Source organism: Dipodomys spectabilis, unplaced genomic scaffold (genome assembly GCF_019054845.1).
Source record: "Dipodomys spectabilis isolate Male_0828 unplaced genomic scaffold, ASM1905484v1 ptg000146l, whole genome shotgun sequence".
In the NCBI taxonomy this organism is placed as follows: Eukaryota; Metazoa; Chordata; class Mammalia; order Rodentia; family Heteromyidae; genus Dipodomys; species Dipodomys spectabilis.
In genome coordinates, this window is record NW_024870823.1 from 2293954 (window position 1) to 2310566 (window position 16613).

The window sequence follows — 16613 nt, forward strand, 5'->3', positions numbered from 1 at the left end:
CAAACAAAGTCATATGAGTGGACACTAATCCAGTGTGGCTAGTGTCCTTGTGTGAGGTGATGAAGACATTCACAGAAGGAAGATTATAAACAGGGTATGGCCATGTACAAGCCAGGGAAAGATGTCTCACAGGACTGACCCTGGGGACTTGAGCTCTGACCTCTAACCTTCAGAATTGTGGGAAAGCACATTTCTGCTTGTTTGCTTTTCTTCTTCCTTCCTTCCTTCCTTCCTTCCTTCCTTCCTTCCTTCCTTCCTTCCTTCCTTCCTCTCTCTCTTCTTTCTTTCTTTCTTTCTTCCTCTCTCTCTTCTTTCTTTCTTTCTTTCTTTCTTGTGGCAGTGCTGGGACTTGAACTCAAGGCCTGGCCACTGCCCCTTAGCTTTTTCCCTCTAGGCTGGCACTCTACCACTTGAACCACAGCTCTACTTCTGTCTTTTTGTGTGTGTGTGGTTAAATGGGGATAAGAGTTTCTAGGATTTGTCTGCTCGGTCTGGTTTCAAACCTGGATCCTCAGATCTTGGTCTCTTGAATAGCTAGAACTACAGGCATGAGCCACCTGCACCTGCCTTCTGCACCTGAAGTGGTACTGAAATGAGTTTTTCTGTGAAGGCAAATCACCAGCAGCATTAGGGATGATGGCTGACAGCTTGTCTTCTTGTGCCATTTCAGAGTTGCTTTTGTCAGAAACAGGAAAGAAAAAGGATATAAAAGAGAAAAGACAGCATGAGGAGGAGGAGGAGGGATATAGGGTGGGGGGCTGGTCCTGTTTTTCTTTTCTTTCTAATTCTGTGGTGGGCATATTACAGTCACCCAGGGTTGAACACACAGGGTGGGTCTGGAAGATGCATTGAGTTTGGTTAATGAGGAGCCAGGGAGCCGGCTGTGTTATCTCGGTGGTAGATGGGCTGCCTACTGAGCATTTCTTGGGTTATTCAGCTGATGCTATGGCATATATCTCAGCAGTGGCCTTTGGAGCATGCTCAGTGTGGCAGAGGTGAGGAGGAGGTGGGGGAGGCAAAAGGATTCATCTTTCTGGTAAAAGATTCAGTATAATCGAGTGACTGTAGGAGGTTTCCAGTGGAAGAGACATTTAGTATGTCTCAGCTCTAGAGAAATTTTTCCCAGTCCAAGATGACTAAAACTGGGGAGATGTCAAAATGTCCTACTGGGTGACTGTGGTAAGAGGGTGGAAGTAGGTAGTTTATTTACAGAGACTTTGGTTGAAATGAACTTTGATGTCTTTACTGGTATATGTGATTTTTCTGATAACACTGTCCCAAATTTTAGTTCCTCCATCTTACGGAATGGAGAAAGACAGAGGCAGAGACAGAAACAGAGAGAACTCTCAAGGGAGGTCTTTGATGGCTATGAAAGTGGCTAAGCCAGGAAGCTTGAGCTTCTAGACTATTCACTTGTTTAAAAATTATTGTTATTGGGGCTGGGAAGGTGGCTCAGTGGTAGAGCGCTTGCCTTGCATGCATGAGGCCCTGGGTTCGATTCCTCAGCACCACATAAGCAAAAAGAAAAAAGCTGGAACTGGCGCTGTGGCTCAAGTGGTAGAGCGCTAGCCTTGAGCTGAAGAGCTGAGGGACAGCACCCAGGTCCAGAGTTCAGGACCCACCACTGACCTATATATATATATATATAGTTATCATTATTACTTTGAGATGGGACACCAGGCTGGTCTTGAATTCACAGGCTGTAGCAATCTTCCTACATTAGTTCCTCCAATAGCAGGGACTATAAGCATACTGCAATGCCTAGTTTAGCCCTCTCTTCCATGTGTGTGTGTGTGTGTGTGTGTGTGTGTGTGTGTGTGTGTGTGTGTGTGTGTGTGTGTGTGTGTCCTGAAGCTTAAACTCAAGACCTGGGCCCTGTCCTTGAGCTTTTGTGAGCAAGAATAGCACTCTACCACTTGAGACACAGCTCAACTTCTGGCTTTTCTGGTGTTTCATTGGAGATAAAGAGTCTCACAGATTTTCCTAAGCTGGGTAACTTTGAACTGTGAAACTCAGATTTCAGCCTCCTATGTAGCTAGGATGATAAGTATGAACTACCAGTACCTGGTTCCATTTTTTTTTAATCTTTAAATTTAAGTTTTCTGAACTTCAAAGGTTTGTACAAGGGGGAGGGGGCTTCAATTTAACATGTCCATCTAAGTGTCCACTGCTTCCTGTTCTGTCTTTTAAATTTTAAAAATTAATTTAAATTTGAAATCATCCCAGTGTTGATGAAAAATCCTACATTTTTTTTTTAGTATGGGCACCTCCCCCCCCCCACCAATGTCCCCCAATTCATTTAGGAAACCTTATTCTGTTTTCTCTCTTGCCTAGGAAAAAGTTTCTTAAAAAAAAGTTCTTCTAGACTGAGGAATCCACCTCTGCTTACATCTTTCCTCCAGCTTCCTCTGACAGAAGCAAGCAGAGAATCACTACAGGTCCCGTGAGAAAACCTGTAGAAAATTATTTCCCACTGAAGCAAGGATCATTGGGAAGACAGCCGCTGTGCTCAAAGCAAGCGGGCTGAGTGGAACTGGGGCTTGTACTCTATGCATGGAGAAAGCAAACATCCCAGCAGGTTGGACTCAGTTCAGTAAAAACATGCCTGGCCCTGTGCATCTGTGGAATAGTCTTACAGGCTGGGCAAGCAGAAGGAAAACATGACAGGTATCCTTAGAATCTTTTGAGTGCCATGCGGAGAGCTGTGCTAAAATCTTTCCCACACATTATTTATTTCACCTAACAATCCATAAGGTTTTTATTCCAAGCGTCCCTATTTTGAGATGAGGCACCTGAAGCTCAAGGTTGCACAGCTTCCGAGGAATGAAGCTGTGGGTCCAAGTGTGCTCACTTCAGAGCAGACATGCACTGGAAACCCCAAATAAACCTGGGGAGAGAAATGCACCTGCACAGCTTAATGGACTCCACATGGGTGCGTTTCTTTAGATTTTAGTGTAGTTAAGTAGCTATCAGGCTTAGGATTTATCCCGCTTTAATATAAATTTAGATTGTCTGAAATATAGCTCAGTGGGTCAAGTAAATAGACCTACTAGAAAAGTACATTCTTCAAAATATTCAGTTAATACACACACACACACACACACACACACACACACACACACACAATTCCATTGGTTTTCAAAGACCCAAGGTGAGAGGAACAGACAAAATGGAAAGAGGGAGCTATGTAAATTGATGGATAATGATGGAAGGGGGGACATTTCATACATCGTACTTATTGTACTTATAAACTTGTATGTTGAATTGAAACTTTTGTACAACCACTTAAAGATAACAATAATAACAGCAATAATACAAAGATCTAATGGATTGGACTTCCTTTCGAAAGGATCCTTCACGTCCACCCCAGGGGACCACACAGAGGCAAGCAGGCACAGGAGAAAGATTATTACAAGGTTTTTTAGAGGGGCCATATTTCCCAGGAGAGGGAGCACATGGCTACCTATCCAGGTAGCAGGAAGGTCTGGGGGCAGGAAGTGAGGTAGGTGGGAGCTCAGGTGGGTCTGGGCGGAGAGAGGGAGTGGCCAGCTGTACGGCGGGAACTCCAAGGCTGGGAGGAGCTCAGGTATGGGTGGAGCTGAGGACCAAAGGTGGGCATGATGCTAACACCTTTCCCCCAGTTACCTATTCTTAGGAATGGGTAATTTTCTGAACTCAAACAAACAAACAACATTTTAATTTGCCTTTCTGCAGTGCTAACATCTTCAGTGACAGTAAATTAATTGAGCCTGGACAGAAGCCCACTCACCTTGGGTACCACTGATGTATTATGCCAACATTTAGTGATGTGAACTAATGCGTTCACATCACCAACTACCCTAAGCAACTTAGACCTAGAACAGAGACTTTGGGGGCAGGGGGCGGGTCTGAAACTCCTGCAAAGGATACTGCATTTGCAAATGCCTTTTCTAATCATCCATCTTTTTTACCCCGGTAAACGAGATCAGGCAAAAACTGGGGAGGGAGGTGTGACAGTCACACGGCGTTATGAGGTCAGAAGGCAGCGAGGTAACAAACATCCATGGGGGTGTTTGTGGATCGGGATCGAATCCAGGTCCGACCTGGGGTGAGCCCCGGTGAAGCCCCGCCACGGGAGAGCCGGGCTGGTCGCTCGCCCGGTGCCCCTGTGGGGGCGGAGCCACCAGGGCTGGACTTGGGGTGCGTGTGGGGAGAAGTGACGAGAGGGGAAAGTGGAGCTGGGTAGAGGCGCGCAGCGCGGGACCGCACCCCAACTCCGCCACCCGTGTCCGCAGGCAGCCAGGCGCCCACGCGTCCCCGCCTTACCGGGGTCGGGGAGGGGGAGGGAGTTGGGGCTCCGCCGCGGGGTCCCCGCTTTCCGCCGCGCGCTCCCCGCCCCCTCTCCCGGCTGCGGCGGCGGCGCAGCGGGAACCGGGAAGGGGGGAAGGGGAAAGGGGCGGGCTGGGGCCGCCCGCCGCCGCCTTCTCCTCCCACCGCCCGCGAGAGCCGCGCCGCCGACCGGAGCGGAGCGGGGCGGAGCGGGCGCCGTGCTTCCCCGCGCCGATCCGAACGGAGCGGGCGCCGCGCTCCCGCCGCAGCCGCGCTTCCCCGCGCCGAGCGAGCGGGAGGGAGGGCGGGCGGGCGGGCGGCCGAGGCCAGCGCACCGGGCCGGGCCCGCCTTCTTCTCGCCGCCCGCCGCGTCCCCGGGGTCGGCGCCGGCCGCGATGGCAGCGGCCGAGCGGGGCTGAGCCCGCCGCCGCCCGCAGCCCCCCGGCCCCCTCGGACTCCAGCCATGGCGAAGCAGTACGACGTGCTGTTCCGGCTGCTGCTGATCGGGGACTCCGGGGTGGGCAAGACCTGCTTGCTCTGTCGCTTCACCGACAACGAGTTCCACTCCTCGCACATCTCCACCATCGGTAAGGGGCGGTGGCCCGGGGGGCGCCCCCCCTTTACCCCAGCTCGCGCCCCTACTGCTGGAGGCGGTGGCACGCGAAGTCGGGGCGAAGGAACGAACCCGGGTCGGGGGTCGGGGATCGGGGGAGTGGCCACCACCAGGCGACCTGAGCCCGGGTTCCTGCAAGGTGAGGGGGCCCTGATGTCTGCCTAGGGTGGGGTTTCCGGCCTCGGGCTGGGGAGCCTTCCCATCCAAGCCTAGAAAACACAGCGCAAGGTGGGTGTAGGCCGGAGCACCCTAAGCTGGGGCAGTGAAAATCATAGCCCTTCAAGGGACATCATTGTAGTCCTTAATAAAAAGGGACGAGGAAAGGTCAGGATGGGTGTGGGAGGGGCAGTCCCTAGGTCACTGAGATCCCCTAAGTTCTAGGGTGGCCTGGTGTGGAGCCAAGATGGGGAAGAAGGGTGGAAGAGGTTGGCCAAATGGATTGAGTGTCCAGGACACAGTTGTGAAGGCAAGTCACCAGGTGGGACACCTGGAGAAGGGCATGGATACCTGGAGGTCCGGGAGGGAAGGATCAGACTGGAGGAGGAAGGCTTGGAATACTCACGAAGAGAAAGACTAGGGGCTCAGAAGGCAACCCAGGGCCCACTTTAGACTCTAGTCGGGGGGTACGGGAGCCTGCGGTTGGAGGAACAAGGCCTAGTGGCATTCTGGGCAAGTTTTGCTTACTCTTCCTGGAATTGGTCTGTAGTCTTCCTTCTGAGAGTATTTCCAGAAGGTCCCTCACTGGTTCTGTAGAACCCCTCCACTGGGTGCCTAAGTTGAGGGAATTCACCCATCCCCACAGGTTCCATTCATTCTTGGCCAGCCTCCTCCCGGAGCAGCCTCCTCACTACCCAGGCTGCTTGGAGAAAGGTGGTTGGCAGCTGGTCATCCCATTGGAATGCTGGCCTAGTAGCCCCCTGGGGCTTTCGGGGAGGGACCTCGCTCTCAGCTTCTTCTGGAGGATTCTCTCCAATCCCACAGCCTCCTCCTCCAACACACATTCCTTTGACAAGAGAGGAGAGTGGCTACATGCAGCCCGGAGGTTAAGAGGCAGGTATTATTGTTGGACATACCTGGAGACCTCACTTTGGGGCAACATGGTCTTGCTGGTCACTTAAGCTTCGGAGTTTCAGTTTCTCACCTGTAGCATGGATCTAATAGTGATATAACCCCCAGGTGTTAAAAGGATTAAATGAGATAATGTATGGAAAGTATTCAACGGGAGTGGGAATGCTGGCTATTTTTGCTGTGGTGTTATCATCATGGAGCTGGGGGAAGGGTGCTCTTCCTCTTTATGAGGATCCCTATCTTTAAGGGATTTAGGATCAGGGAACAGAGCTTGTTCATATTGCTCTGGGGAGCTTTAAGGCCAGCTCTTAAGAGATCGAGGAGCTTGGACTGGGCTGCTGTTTGGATGAGAGACATGTCAGCAATATGGAAAGGGACAGACACTGAGCCATGGCTGAGAGGGCTATCTGCCTCTCAGGAGGGCTTGGGAAAGAGTCAGGTGTTGGGCAAAGGCTTGGGAGTGAGCCAGGGAGTGGCTGAGGAGCCAGGTGGGGTATGAGACTAGCTTGGGGACAAAGGGCAGAAGGTTACCACTTCACAGAAACTTGAAGTGGCTATTTTTGACATGGGCCTGATGCCAGGAGCTGTGGAGCTTTCTGCACAGAGCTGGGGGTGCCAAAATTTTGCCTGAAGAGCAGTCGTGTGTACCCTGGTGTCCTGGCCACACTCCAAGTTCTAGGAATTACCTGGACTTTGCCCATTGAAGACTTTACTTTTCCCATCATTTCAGAAGTTCTTGAGACTCTTGCTTAGTTGAAGGGAATTAGCCCCCCAGGGGGAGAGACCCTATTTCTAAAATACTAGGATGGCCTTGATGAAACTATGCTTTCTTCAAAACATGATCATCCCTTACCCTCACATCTGTAATCACCACCCTTGCCTCTTCATCTTGTTTTATTCCCTTTTCCTGCTACACAGACCTCAGAGGCTTCCTCAGACACCCTCCAGGGTTGACCCCTTAGAGGGTAAAGGTGAATTAGTGAGCTGGTACTTGTCTCTGTAGCACTGTTTCTCTGCCAAGGCCATTGGTTTATCTGTTTTCAAAGATGGCTAAGTCTCCCTTTGCATAGGCAGCAAAGACTCCTTGGGAGTTTGGATCCCATAGAAGAGAAACCACCTTTCTTCACACCAGGCCTTTGTTCAATCTGTCCCCGTGGATTTGTTTCCTAAATACTTCCTTATGTAAAGCTTACAATGGCATGTGATTTTCCCTACGCTGTTTTCAGCATTAACTAAAACTGAAGGGCAAGAGTTGGATGGTGAAGAAAAGCTTTTTTCCTTAGGTGATTTGGGAAGCTTTCCAAGGAAGGGGCAGCCAAGAGACAAACCAGGGAGCCAAGGAAATGGGGGTTACCAGGTCAGATTTATTAATTTATTCATTTAAAAATGTGTGCTCTGTATGCTAAACTTGGGAGAGTCCCAGAGGAATAATAATACACAGAGTCACCACTCTCAAGCTGGGCCCAAACATTCTTTTGCTATGCTGACCATCAAGCAAGGTATTTATTTATTTATTTATTCATTCATTCATGTGAATGGGGAAAACAAGGCAATTCACCAATTATTGTCAGATTCTTGGCCCACACTGACTCTTTGTGACTCGGTGTGTATAATGCTTACTATGAGAGCTTCTGACACTCCATGAAAGAGCCTGCCAGGGTACAATGAGACCTCCCAGGTAGACTGAGGCACTGGTCGCCCCTCCCTCCATCTTTCTTGTCTCTTTCGCTAGCTAGCAGGCAGGTGACCCTGCAGCTAGGTTGGTTCAGAGTGGGACAGTCAGAGCGTCAGTGTTCTCTGCCTACACAATTTCCTGACAAGACCATCTCATCTGTTAACGTAATTGAACATCCTTACAAAGTACCATGCCAGGCATTTTAGAGACATATCACAGTGCACCTTTGCCTGCCCACAAGCCTATAATGTCATTGAGGAAGGAAGACATAAAAGACTTATTGCCTAAATGAGATAATATATCTGTATGTACTTACAAAGGAAGCACCGTGCAAATGTAAGGCACTGACTATGATCCTATCACTACCCTTAATGAAGGTCTCCCCGTGCTTATCCTGCAAGATGGATCCTAGAGGCAGCCAGTGAATGGCCAAGGGACTGTTGAGTGCATCACTGAGGGAGACTGAGAGGAAGGCTCCCCATCTAAACAGATGGGGAGAAATTGTCCTTACCAGGCCATCTACATTCAGGAGGTCTTTGACAACCTTTCTGCATGGTAGCCAGGACTAGGATGTAAGCCACTAATAGAAAAACCACAGGGGAGGCTAAAGCTGGGTCTTTCTGTGTGGGCTGCCTGTGGGTTGGTGCCTACAGTAGAAGGGAGCAGATGGAACACCGTGAGCTGAGCAGAGAGATAACAGAGGTGCGAAGTGAGTGGGAGTCCATGATACACTGGGGGCAGTCTGACTGCAGCAGGAGGGAGTTGGCTTTTTTTTTTAAAAAGCAAGAGAGAACGTTCTTCTGTTTTTCTGTCTCCCAAACTATAATATATGCTTTATGGGTGAGATCCAATCATATGTTTCTTTGTTTTCATAGGACCCAGTACAGAGCTAGGCACCATCACAATGCATAGTAAATTATTAATGACAAGATGCTAGAGCCACTTGGAAGAGAGCATCAAAGGCCTGGCTGGGGGAGGCGGGACTTGAAGAGTGGGGTGAGATGAAGCTGGGGGTTCATTCATTTGGAGCTGTGGTGTTATCTGGGTTCTCAGGGCCCCTCTTCTCAATGGTGGCTGTTCACCTGCCTGGCTTTCCCTCCAAATGTGGGGAATAGGTCAAACCAGTCAACCTGGCACTTCTAAAAGGATCTCCTATGTTGTCTGCTTAGACAAGAAGAAAACACCCTACGTAGGCAACTATATCCAAGGGCCTTTAATGCCCTTCCTTCATGGTGGCCAGAGCTGGGAAATAAGCCACTGATACAAATTGAGGAGACTGTCTAGGGCATGTTTTTCTCCCTCCCTTGGTCTGGAACTAGACAGTCTACCTGGTCTCTGGGCCTTTTGTTTGAAAAGCTACCCCTAGGCTGCTCCTTTTCTCTCTCTCTCTCTCTTTTGGGGAGGAGGAGGCTGTGACCAGTGATTTTCCAGTTGAACTGGTTGGGCCGCTGTGGCTTCAGGCTGCTTTCCCAGGCTGGGTTGCTGCTGCTGTCACCTTTCTCAGAAAGTTCTGCTGGAACTGCCTCAAACAGCCGAGGGCAGGGTCTTGTGGTGACCCAGGGCCAGGGTTAGACCTGAGCCTGGAATGAAGTGGCCTAATAGACATTGGCACAAATGCTTGGGCTTTGCAATCCTAAAGGTCTTCAGATTTCTAGACTGAGGAGCTGGGTACAAATACAGTGTGATGCTGTGAGAAGATCAAGGCTGGGCTGCAGGCTTTGCTTCTTTGGCGAGCCTTACGGGCTCTTTGTCCTTCAGACATTTTAACATTTTTGTGCTTACTTCATCTCTAAATTGATGATAGTAACAAAATCTTAATGGTTGCTGGGAAGAGTATAGAAGCTAATGGATACAAAGCACTGGGTAGAGGCCTCAATAAAATGGTAGCTGCCATCACTATTTATTATTCCTAGCTCATAAGAATGTTGGTTGAGATGAGTAAATTGTCAGTAATGTGCTATGAGGTCATCCTGCTGGTCACTTGCAGATTCGGTCATTCTGGTACCATTTATTGAACTTCCACTATGTGCCAGAGACCAGGTTAGTGCTGGGGCTTCACAGAAATCAGAGAGCTGTTCTATATTTCAGGAGCACAGGCTTTGTGGGTTTTTGTGCATTTTTGTTTGTTTTGGTGCTACTACTGAGGCTTGAACTCAGAGCCTGGGTGAGGTTCCTGGGCTTTTTTGTTTGTTTGTTTGTTTTCCTCAAGACTAGCATTCTACCACTCTAGCCACAGCTCCACTTCTGGATCTTGGTGGTTATTTGGAAGTGAGTTTCACAGGGACCTTCCTGTCCAGGCTGGCTTTGAACTGCAAACTTCAGATCTCAGCCTCCTAACTGAAGCTAGGATTACAAGCAGGAGCCACAGGCACCCAGGTGGCTCTGTATTTTATTTCAGTTTCACTATACTTTTAGCATTCTTGCTAGGGTCTGAGTCTGCTTTCAGGTTGGGACTCCATTCAGGGGTAGAAATAGCTCAAGCCTCTGTTCCTCCATTCCTCCCTTCCTCCTTCCAACACAGGCACAGACCTTGCCTCCCCTACTTTCCCCAAGGACTGAGAAGAAACACAGCTGAAACCCACAGGTTTCACTGATCTGCATCTCTGTGCCACTTTGCATATCTGCAGGTTCACAGCTTCAAGCACCCTATTCCCTCTAGAATCCCCACACTCCCTGGGTTGTGTTCCTCTCTTCCTCTCCTCATCCCAGACAGATTGGTGATGAACTTTATAGCATGAAAGTTGATATTTGGCCATTACTTACTACCCTGATCTCCAGCTCTTCTCCCAGAGCCTTCTTCTGTAATCTAATATGTGTGACCCTTTCCCTGTAAAACTGCCAACTTCCTGGACAGGCCCTTGACCTCTGTTGAGCTCTTCTGCCTGGTTACTGGGCTTTGTCAAGGGAGAATGAGGTCCAGGGCTTCCTGGACAGTCATTCCTCCCATCAAGGAAGCAAGGTCTAATGTCCAACCTAGTCTAGAATTTGGCAGGAACTGAGACCCTCAGAGAACTAGTGACTCCCATTTTGCATTCAGGTGATCCAGACTTAACAGTTCCTTCTGTCTCTCCAGATTGGCTTTGGACGTGCCTTTCCACCCAGAAGCCCTTTCCATAGGCTGCCAACTGGAGCCTGTCTCCTGTGAGTCAAGGGACAGGAATGTGTGGCCTTCTATACGTCATGTGCCACCTCTGCTTCCTCCACCTGCCTCTGTGGGAGTCACAGGGGCTGTGACAGGAGTCTTGTTAGGAACTCAGAACCATGGAATTACCCTCATATTACCATTTTGATATAGATATACCAAGAACTCCTTGCTAGGGGTCTGTGGTCTATAGTTGTTTTTGTTTTTGTTTTGTGCTGGTACTGGGGCTTGAGTTCAGGATTTAAGCACTGTCTCTGAGCTCTTTTTGCTCAAGGATAGCACTTTACCACTTGAGCCAGAGCTCCCTATCCAGCTTTTTGTGGTTAATTGGTGATAAGGGTCTCTAGACTTCCCACCCAGACTGGTTTAAACCACGATCCTCATAGCTCAGCCTTTTGACTAGGTAGGATTACAGGCATGAGCCACCAGTGCCCATTCTATTATTCCTTGATTGTTCTTCACTGTTGAAAATTTTCTCTCTGCTGCTTTTTTCTCTTGGCATGTGTCATATGCTGACTTCATTCACTCACTCATTTGTTCGTTCACTAACTCATTCATTGTCTCTTCATTTGCTCAACTGTGCCGAATAATATTTAATGATCTACCTTGTGCCAGGCAGTGAGACTATGAAATGGTTGGGATTCTGCTGTGCCCTCTGGGTGTTCACAGTGTAAAAGTCAAGCTTCCAAACTATCAGAATTTTATGCAACAGGAAATGTTTGCACTCACGGAGGAGTGAGAAGTTCTCCCTGGGAAGGTTGATAGAGCTTCACAAAGAAAGTGACATTTGGGTGGGGTCTTGAAGACTAAAGATTCCCAGTGGACTAAGGGGAAGCCCACATCCTTTCCCGGAGGGAAGAGCTGTGGAAAATGCCTCACCCCAGGGCTGTTGCTCTTCAGCCTCGGTGGCAGTGGATAATGACCACACGTGGCAATACTAGCTTTAGTTCAGAAAGGCCCTCACTGGGAGTTCACTTTGCTGGCTCTGTGAGAGCAGATATATCTGGAAGTCTTATCCCTTCCAGGCCTCAGTTTCCATTTTCTTGAACCTTTTTCTAAGAAACAGATCCAGGAAGAGGTTGGGGAAATGAGTGGACCAGCTGATTGTGGCTGCTTCCATGGTACCCATTGAGTACCCAGCAGCAGGCTGAGGGGGCAGAGGTCCAGGTTGGCCTCTGGCAAAATGGAGTGGGACAAGGGTAGCTGGAACAGACTACGCTGGTCAGAGGCTCCATGGACATCTTTGCACAAGGCAGTGGAAAGAGCACAGCAAAAGAAGCACCATTCCCCTGACTGCTTCCTATCCCCCTCCCCCCTCCCCGCCCGGTGCACAGGAATGGTGTATCTTAGCTTTACTCATGTGCTCCATTCTGCATCTAGAGATCTCATCAGGAAGTGAGAGCTAGGAGTTTCAAAGTTGGCCTTGCTGGTGTTTGAGATATTTCTTGTAAATATCCTTAGGGTAAAGCTTCTCATAAGATTGTACATGAATGCATACGTGTATGACAGCACACAAGTTTACACATACCTATAAGCAGGTACAAGAGTCCCTCTGAGACCCAGGAGCAGGCATGGTTGTAGGAGAGGAAAGAATGTATTGGACCCTCTCCCTTTTCTCTCCTAAAAATAATGAGTTTGGCTGAAATGTGTTCCTGCCACCTGGAACCCTGACCCTTCAGATAGCACTTCCTCTAAAAGGTTCCTCTTTGAGTAGCCTACAAAAGTAGCTTGCACCCCCTTCCTTACTCTTTTTCTTTCTTTCTTTCTTTTTTAATCGATCATGGGGCTTGAACTTGGGGCCTGAGAGCTGTCCCTGAGCTCTTTTGCTTAAGGCTAGTGCTCTACTACTTTGAGCCACAGTGCCACTTCCAGTTTTCTGGTGGTTAACTGGAGATAAGAGTCTCATGGACTTTCCTGCCCAGGCTGGCTTTGAACTATGATCCTAAGATCTCAGATCCTCAGATCCTGAGTTGCTGGAATTGCAGGCCTGAGCCACCAGGTCCCAACTCCTCTCCATACTCTTTACCCCATTATCCCACCCTTGTCTCTCTGAATTAGTTTACTAACTTGCTAACTATCCATCCCTGTTGGAGTGAAAGCTTTCTGAGGACAAGGCTGAATCATTTCTGTGTGGCTCTTTCTTGTTTTGGAGTCCCACGCTTAGTTTCCAGAACACAGTAACATTCAGGAGCCAATTGTTGGAATGAATGGATGAATGAGCAAATGAATGAAGACATTTTCCTAGAGGACTTCTGTTTTTCCCTAAGGTAAGTCATAGGTAGCGTTGGTTTCTTGGGGTTCGTAAGACAATGAGCTTGCTGTGCCAGGCATATATTTGGGCAGTGTGGGAGGAACTTCTGCAAGGGGTGAGTTGTTTCTAATAGCTTCGAGATCTTCTGCACAGATTCGTGTCCTAGGAGAAACTCAGGCATAGCAGGGAGGAAGAGGCAGCTGCCGTGATCCCTGTGTGGGAGTACTTTGGTATATGCAGAGACAAGGGGCTAGTGCTTTAGACTACAGTCAGTGTTGTTGGTGAGGTTCACTGTAGGTCAGATGATGACCATCAGCTCAGCCAGGCTCCTGGAGTGACCTTGTAGGACCTTGGACAGTCTGCTCTCTAGAGTAGGGTTTCTAGGGATCAAGCTGTGAGGCCCACTCCAGCCTCACAATGTCAGTGTTTGCTTGGGAAACCTCATCTACATGATAGCTCCTGGGTCCTGAGCTTCCAAAGCTCGATTCTTCAAGGTTTTATGTGAAGCTGGTGGCCTCCAGATCTCCCATCTTTACCCCTCTCTTTCTGTGTGGAGAGTGTATGTGTTTGTACATGGATGGGCATCTGTGTTAGTCTTAAAAAAAGAAAAGGAGGGCCAGGCACAAGTGGCTTATGTCTGTAATCCTTGCTACTCAGGAGGCTGGGAACTGAGGATCATGAAATGAAGCCAGTCTGGGCGGGAAACTTCATGAGACTCTTATCTTCAATAAAGTATCCCCCCCACCCCCCCCCCAAAAAAGGTAGTAGTAGAGTTGTGGATCAAGTAGTAGATTGTTAGCTTTGAGCAAAAAAGCTCAGGGTCAGTACCTAGGCTCTGAGTTCAAGCCCTAGGACTGGCGCGCGCGCGCGCGCGCGCGCACACACACACACACACACACACACACACACACACACGCCCAAAAAACCAAAACCAAAACAATAACAACAACCAAAAAAAAAAAAAGGAGGAAAAAAGTACCATTCTCAGAAGTTCCTGTGAGTAGGCACAGGATCTGATTTTGTACTCTAGAAGTTAAAACATTAACTTGGGTTTTGTTTTGATTTTTTTCTCCAAGTACTGGGATTTGACTCAAAGACCTCCCAAGTGACAGACAGATGTTCTGCTGATGAGCCATGCACATCTAATTTTTCAGTTTGCCCTCCTCCCTCCCTCCCTCCCTCCCTCCCTCCCTTCCTCCCTTCCTTCCTTGCTTCCTCCCCTCCTGCCCCCTCTCTCTTTCTTCCTTTTTTCTGGGGGTGGGGGGCTTGAACTCAGGGACTAGACACTATGCCTTAGCTGATTCTGCTCAAGGCTAGCACTCTACTAAAACACTACCTTGGAATGAGTTCCAGGCGCATGATTTTGTCTGCTTAGATCATGTTCTTACATTTTTACGTCCTATCATTCCCTGAGCAAAATGGTGAGATGCTGACTAATGCACTAGCTTTGACAGCCTGTGTGTACCTTTTCCTCAGAAGGAAGCGGGCGTGAGGGAGAGTCTGCAGCTCCAGAGAGGAGAAAGTCTGTCAGCATAGTCCAGGAAGGAGTGAGGTCAGAGTCACCAGACACAAGGCAAAAGGACAAGCTAGTGACAGGTTGGGTCAAAATGTGCTTATCCCTCCACCCACCCCCCCCCCCCCATTGCTGTGAGGATAGTTGTATGCCAGGATCCTTGTTTTGAATTCTCTCTCTCCAGCTGATCACTTTCTGTGTTCTTCTCCTTCCTGTTCTGTCCCTTACATGTCCCCCCTCAGTTATAAGGGAATTTTTTTGCTCAGGGAAGAGGGTTTTGAGATGAGAGGTTACTATCACAATGTCTGTTAGGGATGGCAAAGTCAGATAGCCGTCTCCCTACAGGGTCAGCCTTGGTCTAAAGCTTGGTTTGTGGTCCCTCAACCAATGACCTTTCTGGAGGTAACCTCCTGCTACAATGCCCAGAAGTGCCATATGTCCAGCACATACTGATTTTCAGCAGGGAGAGGGAATGAGGGCATTCCTGGGACTGGTGCTTGGTAACTGGAGCCAGCATGGCCCTGGAGATTGTGTGTCTGCCTTGGGTTTCAGGTGTATTAAATTGTTCCTTGTTGTTCAGTCTCATTGCTGATGTAAAAGCTCAGGTCACTCTGCTGCTCCTTTGGTCTGTGATTGATCATAGCGATAACATTTGGCACCTAGAGGCAGCCCTTTTTCCACTGAAGCATGTGGCATTGTTGAGTTGGCAAGCTGGCATCTGACATTAACCCATGAGGTGCTGCCGAGCTGCAAGAAGACAGCTGTTGACTGCCAAGAGACACAGACTAGCATTGCCAGGATTTAGGTTGTAGTCAGACTCTGGAGCCCTTTTAGGGTTCCACAGTGAGTAGCATTTTCTCCTTTTGTTTTTTTTTTTGTTGTTTGTTTGTTTGTTTGTTTTTGGTCCGGTCGTGGGGCCTGAACTCTGGGCCTGGATGCTGTCCCTCAGTTCTTCAGCTCAAGGCTAGCGCTCTACCACTTGAGCCACAGCGCCACTTCCAGTTTTTTCTTTTTTGCTTATGTGGTGCTGAGGAATCGAACCCAGGGCCTCGTGCATGCAAGGCAAGCACTCTACCACTGAGCCACCTTCCCAGCCCGATTTTCTCCTTTTGTTGAAGCATCCCAGCTTAGTGCTGGGCCTTTGCCCAGCTGCCCTTTCCATCCCCCAGGCAGTGACTCTGGATTTTCAACTTTAGCCTTCCTTAAGGGAAACTGGCAGGATCTTCACCTAGTATTTCATAAAGCTCCATGCCAGGTCCTATTACATGCTTTACACCTTATCTCATCTTCAAAAACTGGTCTGACCTCAGGCTTGTAGGTGAAGAAGCTGAGGCCAGGAATGGGTAACTGGCCTTCCTAAGACCACATGGCTAATTAGTGGCAATGGTAGGATTGGAACCAACCCCTGACTGCCTATTGTACTCTCTCTCTTTCTCTTCCTTCCTTCTTTGGCCTTTCTTTCTTTCTTTCTTTCCTCCTTCCTTTCTTCCTTCCCTCCTTCCTTCCTTCCTTCCTTCTTTCCTTCCTTCCTTCCTTTCCTCCCTCCCTCCTTTTTTCCTTCTTTCTTTCTTTCTTTTTTTCTTAGGTGTGTGTGCGTGTATGTGCACGTGTGTGTTGGTACTGGGGCTTGAACACAAGGCTAGGGCCTTCTCCCATAGCCATTTTGCTCAAGGGTGGCACTGTATTACTTGAGCTATTCTTCTACTTCCAGCATTTTGCTGGTTAATTGGAGATAAGAGTCTCACAGACTTTTCTGCTCAAACTGACTTTGAACTATGATCCTCAGGTCTCAGCTTCCTTAGTAGCTAGGATTAAAAGTCTGAGTCACCAGAACCTTACTTCACTCAGCTTTTTTACTATAAGCTAATGAGTGGTCTACCATTTGAGCCATGCCTCAAGTTTTTGCTAGAGATGGAAGTTGTCTGCCCAGGCTGACTTCCTAGTAAGATATGACTAAGGGTGTGAGCCACTAGCCCCTGGCTGTATTCTGCTTGATGGCCATGACACTCTGCTTGTCAAATGCAGCCCCTGCATGCTGTCCAG

At 48.8% G+C, this 16613-nt stretch overlaps 1 protein-coding gene across 3 annotated transcripts in view; it reads left to right on the top strand.

Moving 5' to 3' along the window:
• The first annotated feature begins 4727 nt into the window (after positions 1 to 4727).
• The window catches only part of Rab15 (RAB15, member RAS oncogene family), a 33171-nt gene continuing 21285 nt past the window's right edge, over positions 4728 to 16613 (top strand). For all 3 annotated transcript variants that reach the window (XM_042691798.1, XM_042691797.1, XM_042691799.1), the window contains exon 1: positions 4728 to 4895. In XM_042691798.1, coding sequence (XP_042547732.1) covers positions 4772 to 4895 — 124 coding nt within the window. In that variant the 5' untranslated portion in view covers positions 4728 to 4771. The remainder of the gene's footprint in view (positions 4896 to 16613) is intronic.